At 41.0% G+C, this 8,791-nt stretch overlaps 1 protein-coding gene across 1 annotated transcript; it reads left to right on the forward strand.

Moving 5' to 3' along the window:
* The first annotated feature begins 2,838 nt into the window (after positions 1 to 2,838).
* Positions 2,839 to 6,808, forward strand: LOC132995705 (transcription factor Sox-9-like). Its single transcript, XM_061065833.1, has 3 exons — positions 2,839 to 3,582; positions 4,000 to 4,247; positions 4,591 to 6,808. Exons 1-3 carry the CDS (start codon positions 3,155 to 3,157, stop codon positions 5,355 to 5,357), a joined length of 1,443 nt encoding a protein of 480 aa, XP_060921816.1. The 5' UTR covers positions 2,839 to 3,154; the 3' UTR covers positions 5,358 to 6,808.
* The last annotated feature ends 1,983 nt before the right edge of the window (positions 6,809 to 8,791 follow it).

Here is an 8,791-nt window from a genome sequence, read left to right on the forward strand (position 1 = left end):
AAGAAACAGGGGTGGCCTGCTCAAACATTTGCAGTGGAATCTGAGCGAGCGAGAAGAGGTGGAAGACATGATTTGTCAGTTTACCCCCAGTGTTTGCCTCAAAATTTTGACGCCATGGCTCGAAGTCAAGCTGAGAAGTTTCCCAAGACCTGCTTGGCCTGCAGGCGGGCGCTCCATGTTAGCAGTAAGGCTGGCCTCCCTCCTCTAAGAATCTGTACACCCCCCCCCCCACCCCCCACTCTGATCTGCAGTAAGACAGTCTGCAGGGCACCTCAGTACTGTGGGGGCGCGAAGATGTCCGACCACAATCTCTGATGCCTCCGTGTTAGCCATCAGTGGGTTTCCTCCTCTGCATGTCGAGACCAGACGCCTTTACAAGCTCAGCAGTCCCAAATGGCAGCAGACCTTCAACAAAACCAAGTCCAGTGAAGAAAAAAAAAGAAATGTCCTCAGACTTTTCTAAGGGATGTGGCATGTTTGTTAATAAGAAATAAAGTGTTATTCAAGCTAATATGATGATATTACATCTCTTGGACATCTGAGACGTTAACTTTAAATAGATGAAGGGTTTCAGTTCAATAACAGAATATGTTATAAAAGTAGCATCATTATACTCATACCTTAGAATGAAACAAATACAACTTGCAATCCTTTAGTTTTCCATTCACCTCTCCCTTTTCATCAACATGAATAGTTGTAAAAACAGTCCTTTTTTAAATTGTACTTAATATAGTTAGGGATGCTGACAGTGCAGTCTGTCACAGCCAACAGGAGCAGAAATAGCAGGTCGATCTGACAGCCATATTAGGCTGTTTTAATGAAAATGTCAGACTGAACAAGAAACCTTGTGCCACTTCCCTCTTTTTCAGAGAAAGATGATATTCATAACTGGTGTTTATTTTTAGCAATGAAAGGCACTGCCACTGACAAAAACAATTACTAAACCACAGCATTGTTATATAATGGGAATTGTGCAAACGACATATATTTTTAAAACCCAAAAAGCATGCATATTGATCAGGAGGCTTGGCTTTAGATGTTTGCAGCCTCTTCTCATGATGTTATCTAAGTCGTCACCATAAAATCTCATAAGATGTTTTAAAATCGTTACTATGACTGATTTGTACGATTATAGATTTTACCTGATGTCAGAGAAAACCCAGTGTGATAATTATTTTATTGACGTTATCAAGTTCATTTAACTGCGTCATTAAGTTATGATAAAAATAGTTCATTCTTTCACAACTCTATGTGGACTCATACCTTGCAGTCGGATTTTGTATCTAAATTTAAACACAGATTATAGTGGCTGAACTTTCTCAACAAAGTGTCCTTTGTCCACAGAAAACAAGTGTTGGAGCAAATCCAGAAAAGTAGATTTAAGTGTTGCGACACTTTTGTGTGGTTGAGGTATTTTTTAGACTTACAACTTCAAATGAAATGACTGAAAATCACTCCAACTTTGATACTATATATCTTTAAATGAATTGATTCAATCATCTGATATTATTATTATTATTATTAGTTTATTATTAATAATATTATTGTAGATTAATAATTCAATTTGAAAGCAGTTTACAATCCTACTCACCCATTGGCGGATCAGCAGTTTTTACGTCATCAGTCAACAACGTAAATGAAAATAATTATGTCTAAAACGAACAAACACTCTTTAAATTACAGACATAAAGCAGGAGATACGGCCATGTATCTGGTTAATGCTATTTTCAAAAAAAGAAGATCAATATATTATAATATTAAGTGTTGTTATTTAGCCCTTATGTCATTTTTTCAGTTTGTAAATCAGAAGGTCAATAAAGGATTAAAAGCAGATCGGGAAACTGAATTTAGAAATATGTTTTTTATTCCTCTCTTACTTTGTTTTAATCATTGCAGCCTCTGCACAGTAACAAGGCCTCCTCACAAGTTTCTGGACTGCTGTCTCCCCCTATTGGTCCATATTGTCCCTGTGCACAGAGCGCGCGCTGCTGCTGCTCCTCCGAAACAGCTCAACACACACACACACACACACATACACACACACACGCACACACACACACACACACACACACACACACACACACACACACACACACAGCGAGTCTCTGTATGCCACAGACATCTTAGATTTAAATTGCTTGTATTTAGTCAGATCATTATCTACCAAAAACAGTGATGTTAAAGACATTTGTATAACCTTAAGTGGTTTTATAACAAGAGCTGCTCCTTTTTTTTTATCACGTGAAGATTGCATCCAATAAATATGTCATGCGTAAAAAGCTCTGACTTTTCCCCGCAGAAAACTTGTTCATGAAGATAAATTCAGTTGGGAGACAAAGTGAAGAATTATAAGCATATTCACATAAAACACGAAAATCTATTCACCTGCATGGGTAAGGTTGTGCAAATATGCAAAAGAGTATGTTCTGAAAAGGCACAAAATAAGTGATAAAATAATAAATTTATAACCGAGTAAAGCTCTTATAAATTAAATGTGTTGATAAATGTCAAATTATCAACATATTGAACGGAATACTTGTCATAAAATAAAGTTCATATAGGATGATATGCTTTTTTAATGTCATTTCAGTTTCAGATTGGATTACGTTCTTTTACTTTTGAATTCAGCAGAAGCTACAATGTTGAACTTTAAAGTATTAACTGAAAGTATACTTTAACACAAATGAAACCAAAATTACAGGGGAAAAACACCTTTTTCCTACGTGAACTGGGTTGTTGACTGCTAGGCTTCTTTAGAGCCGAGTCGGATTACGTCTCCGCCTCCAAAAAGTTTCCCCCAATCATTTCCTTGCCGTCAAACATAAATCCAGGCATCGCCTCCTGAGCCTGTAGACTCTCCAGCAATCCTCATAGAGTATATCTCGCAGTGTCATTTCTCTCTAAAGTCACACTTTTAAAGTGGAGCATTAGAAAGCCAACATTTGCATTCGCCTATTTTCTGCGTCAATTGCTAAAGTCGGAGGAGCGTCAAATCTTTTATTTTTGACATTTTTTTTACTTTCAAGGATTCCAGTTTTTCGCGCTGTGCGCCCTCACAGACTGTCACTGCAGTCTTTGGGCACCGCACTTGGATTTAGAAAGAAGGATATCCTCCCATTTTTACGGCGCCTGAGCTGTTCTTTAATTCTTTCGCATGAATCTCCTCGACCCTTACCTGAAGATGACCGAAGAACAGGAGAATCGTCACTCCGACGCTCCCAGCCCAAGCATGTCTGAGGACTCCGCGGGCTCGCCGTGCCCGTCCGGGTCCGGTTCGGACACTGAGAACACCCGGCCGTCCGACAACCACCTCCTCTTGGGTGCAGACTACAAAAAGGAGGGCGAAGAAGAGAAGTTCCCCGTGTGTATCAGAGATGCTGTGTCCCAGGTGCTGAAGGGCTACGACTGGACGCTGGTGCCCATGCCGGTGCGAGTCAACGGCTCCAGCAAAAGTAAACCTCACGTCAAAAGACCCATGAACGCATTCATGGTCTGGGCTCAGGCTGCACGGAGGAAGCTGGCCGATCAATACCCGCATCTGCACAACGCGGAACTCAGCAAAACCCTGGGAAAACTCTGGAGGTAGGTTCCCTTTGCATTTTGTGTCTCTTGTGCAGTGCGTCTTTACGCGCCATTGTGCGCAGCGCTTTATTTCTCGATATAATTCTGTAACGACATGCTGTTCCAGGTAGAGATGTGGAGTTTGTGAATTTGTCTCCGTCATTTAAAATGTATTCTTACCTGTTATTGTTTTGATTACTTTTATTTCCGTCTGCCTGAACAAATGGATTTCTAGAGAGTTAAGAAAGAGTTAAATACACACAACTTTTTTTCTGCTGCTTTAGATGAATACTTCCTATTGATAAACGCCATGTGCACATGTGCAATGTTTAATCAGCATAGTGCACATCTGTTGCAGCCATTATTAAAAGTATCTTGTGCTTGTTGTTTACTGGATGCATTTTAATGTGAATGTGCATTTCCTTTTGCTTTTTTCAGATTGCTCAACGAGGTAGAGAAGCGTCCATTCGTTGAAGAAGCCGAGCGTTTGAGGGTGCAACATAAGAAGGACCACCCCGACTACAAATATCAGCCGAGGCGGAGAAAGTCTGTCAAGAACGGGCAAAACGACCCAGAAGACGGAGAGCAGACTCACATCTCTCCAAATGCGATCTTCAAGGCGCTGCAGCAGGCCGATTCTCCTGCGTCAAGCATGGGCGAGGTGCATTCTCCAGGCGAGCACTCAGGTAAGAACAGAAAAAAAGAAAATTAAATTGTTAACGGAGAGTGAGGGGAAAAAAGACATTCTCTGGATTTTTTTTGTTAATAGACAACACAATAATTTGACACTGCTAGAGGAAGTTGTATCTGTAGAAGCCTTGGGGGCCTTGAACTGACACCTGTTAATGATTAATAATTAATCATTAGCGGTTTTTACAAGCATTCATGCAGATACACCTCTCATTGTAGCTAACAAACATCTTTTTGTGTATTTACCTTTATGACAAGGCTTTTATGGATGAGGTTCTTTTGCTTGCACGAATTAGTAAATCAGATTTAAGGCCTAACTCTACTTTTCCCTTTATCCAGGTCAATCCCAGGGCCCACCAACACCCCCAACAACCCCCAAGACAGACCTCCCCTCCAGCAAAGCTGACCTAAAGCGGGAGGGCCGTCCCATGCAGGAGGGCACCAGCCGCCAGCTCAACATTGACTTTGGAGCCGTGGACATCGGCGAACTGAGCAGTGAGGTCATCTCCAACATGGGGAGTTTTGACGTCGATGAATTCGATCAGTACCTGCCGCCTCACAGCCATGCTGGGGTGGCAGGCGCAGTCCAGGCCGGCTACACCGGCAGCTACGGCATCAGCAGCTCCTCAGTCAGCCAGGCAGCCAATGTGGGAGCCCACGCCTGGATGTCCAAGCAGCAGCAGCAGCAGCAGCAGCAGCAGCACTCCCTGACCACCTTGGGCGGGGGAGAGCAAAGCCAGCAACAGAGAACCACCCAGATCAAGACCGAGCAGCTGAGCCCGAGCCACTACAGCGAGCAGCAGGGCTCCCCACAGCACGCAAACTACGGGTCCTTCAACCTGCAGCACTACAGCACCTCCTCTTACCCCTCCATCACAAGAGCACAGTATGATTATTCAGACCACCAAGGTGCTGCTAACTCCTACTACAGCCATGCAGCAGGCCAAGGCTCTGGTCTGTACTCCACCTTCAGCTACATGAGCCCCAGCCAGAGGCCCATGTACACCCCAATCGCTGACACCACAGGGGTGCCGTCTGTGCCCCAGACCCACAGTCCGCAGCACTGGGAGCAGCAGCCCATTTACACACAGCTCTCCAGGCCCTGAGGAGGCCTCCATCAGCACTGACTGAACTCCACCCATCCCGAGCATAGACTTCTTTCTGTCACCTTCGTGCCACAAACCCGTCATTGCCAACAGAAAAACATGACAAGGACTTTTTTTATAGTACTGAAAATATATCTTTGGATTGGCTCACGACAGTGCCTTTTGTATTTGTTGGAATTGTGATTATATTTTTTTAGATATAATGTTTTAAAAAAAGTGAAATCCTCTGTGAGGACATACTGGTTATGAATATTTTAGTATGTACTGTGTATGTGTTCTACTCTTGTCATCATCATCATCCTCTTAATCAGTGTCATCAGCATCTTCATCATGATTTTTAGATTAACACGTTTTTAAGGAGCAGGAAAGCCGGGTACAAACACCCTCAGTGGCCTTACTTCTCACTGATGTATTTCTTGTACAGAAGTAAGAAACGTCTGTTTACTGACACTGCCATCTTAGGATAGCCCACATTCTGCTTTGAGTTTTTGTACTGTACATATCTTACTGTAATTCCCATGAGATGCAAGAATTGAGCACTGCAGGTTGGAAATAGATTTGAATTTTTGGCCATGATATGACCATGTCATCAGTGAATTTGTCAAATATTCTTCTCCTTCTTCTTCGCTTTAGCTCAAATGATTATTGGAAGTGCAGGTGGCATGTAATTCTACTATAGGGGCCTTACTGTGTTGGTAGATGTAACTGAGCGATGCTTGCTTTTACTGCCTTGATACCGTTGGTGCCTCTCGAGCCACAGTGAGGAGGCTCCGTCCTCTGGAATTGCAGTGTCTAAACCATAGTCTAGTTCTGGCTTCCTGCGTGAGGAGATGCAGGAAGTGACCTTGACCGCTCTCTCCTCAGCAGCCAGCAGGTCTGAGGCTGGCATGCTTCTATATCATTCCTTACAAACCCTATCTTTTATTTTCCTAACCTTTTTTTTTTCTCTTAATTTATTCCTTAGCATTAATTTTATTTGAGAATAACTATTTGCAATTATCATTTTAATTCAGCAGCAGCTACCTGAGACGTTTTCAGTGGATAGTTTGCGGCAATATGTGGTACAAATTTGTTTATTTATCATTTGTAAATGTTTCCGTATAAAAGGTTCCTTTATTCATGATCTAGTTATGTACAGATTACTTATAATTACACGATGAGTCTTTCTCTTAAAAAAAGAAAAACTGGACGTTTTTTTTTTCTTTTTTCGTTCTAACAAATGAATTAATTGATATGGAAGCTGTGCCTGTTTTTTTTTTTGTAAAGAATTTGCTGGAATCAACAGGATACTTTTTGTTATTAAAAGATGTGTTCCTCGTTTTATATTCTGTGTCATTAGTTCTCAGTTCGTCATCTCCTTAATGCAGTTTCCGTAGGTAAACATGGCATTGTCTTAAAAGCATATCTTTTGTATTATATTGTTTGCAATAAAAACAAAACAATGAGAAATACTTGATCTTCTCGTGCTGTTCATTACATTTCATGAGTGTTTTTTTTTCAGCTGTGGATGCTTTCCCAGTAAGTTAAACAGTTTATGTCAGACAAAGATCACTGAAGTTTATTTTGAAAAGGTGTAGGAAGTTTATAACCTCTACTGTTTGATAAAACCACACTCGATGCATTTAGTTTAAAATTACTGAATCTGAATCGCTTTAGTGTTTTGCTACACATTTGTAGAACCAAAAGGATACAAAGCTTTAACATGATGCAGATCATTTCTCTTTAATCAGAATGTGCTGGTGGCTACGCACAGACACAGTTGGCTATAATATGTTTTAAGACAAACACAAGTTAAAAAAAGAAGAAGTGGTTTTGAAGTTTTGGTGATAGGTCCGGTGGGTTTTGCTTCCGGCTTCTCAGACCATGAGGTCACAGGTCCATTATTTCCTCGGCCTATTGAGAAGACGTATGTCCTCCACACCCCTTCCCTTAGCCTTGTATACAGCACAGCTTAAAGAAACAAACTACATGTTGAATATTGTTTATTCATTACAGGCCAAGTAATACAGGAACAGGACTGACCTTAATAAATCAGTGACAGTGTAAACACAATCAGGTACTATAGCTTTGTGTTGAAATTCGAGGCACAGTCGCAGATGACGTCTCTTTCCTCACATTGACTCGACTGAGACGTTAGCAGCCCCCCCCCACTGCTGCACCTCAACACACTGTGATGACCGGATAGTCCCCCCCCCCACCTCGACTCTATAACTCTATACATTATACAATATAGATGTATGATAACCTTTAAATTAGTAGCAAATATATATATATATATCTATATATATATAAAATGTAACTATATTAGATAAGATAGTTATAATCACAAGCTTTTTTAATAAAATCATTGTGATTGTAGTGTCACCATGTTGTGATTCCTCTCTTTAGAATCCCCTGGAAAAAAAAACAGACTTTATTTTCCCCTCACATACTCCAGAACGTGTGCACAGTAAAAAAAAAAATTATAAAAAAAGAAAGAAACGAGAAGATTACAAGACTGGCAACGTTGATTCCTTGCCTTGAAACATTATTTATGTATGTATTAGCTTGAGATGGCTAATTAGCATCTACAGTGGGTGCGGTTTTACAAATAAACAAAGCAAAATAACGTGTAGGTTTAGGTAAACACATGATTTAAACGTAATGGATAAATAACGCTGTTAGAAACTGCTTTTGGGAACAACTGTATAAATATAACATTCAAATCTGAAGACTCCAGTTTGTGGTTTACTCGCATGCTTTGGGGTTTGTTGAAAGTGGAACTAAATCTGGGAATGTGGGCACAGCTGAAAGAGAAGTTACACTATTTCAACACAATATACCTCATGGAATTCACTCACAAACTTATGACCCAGGTGCATTACAATAGTTGTTCAAAATTGGGATTCACAGTTTGACTATACTGTCTTGGCAGAATTGCTGATACAGTGCAGTGAAATCAATGAAATTTCCTTCTCTGTTTATCAGCATTTTGCAGTCTAAGCTTGTTTATTATGCTTCTACTTTTCTTGTCAGACCTGTTTGTTATCTCTGCCCCAGATTCTTCTTCTGCTGGTGCTTATTATAATGCTACTCTGGTAACTAGCTGAAAATGAAACCAATACTGTGTTATATAAACTGCCAAAAGAAAATAGAAAAAATGAACATATCAATATGCAATGATTTAAGGCTTGTTGTGTTGACGACAAGATAATGATCGTCCTGCAGGCTTGACTCTTTTGTCTCTGGTTAAATTTAAAGGCTGCTATCTTCCCCTCTGACGTCGAGGACCAGGCAGAGTGTGAGAATCCCTGAAGCTGCCCCCCACAGAGAACCCCAGGGCCACATCCATCAATGGATCTCCAGCGGCTTAGACCTGGAGGGAGGCAGCGGGGCCTTAGAGCCTAACAGGGTAAAGAGAGGCCAGTTAGAGAGGACTGTGCATGGGGAGCGCA

This window comes from Labrus mixtus, chromosome 20, assembly GCF_963584025.1.
Source record: "Labrus mixtus chromosome 20, fLabMix1.1, whole genome shotgun sequence".
Lineage (NCBI taxonomy): Eukaryota > Metazoa > Chordata > Actinopteri > Labriformes > Labridae > Labrus > Labrus mixtus.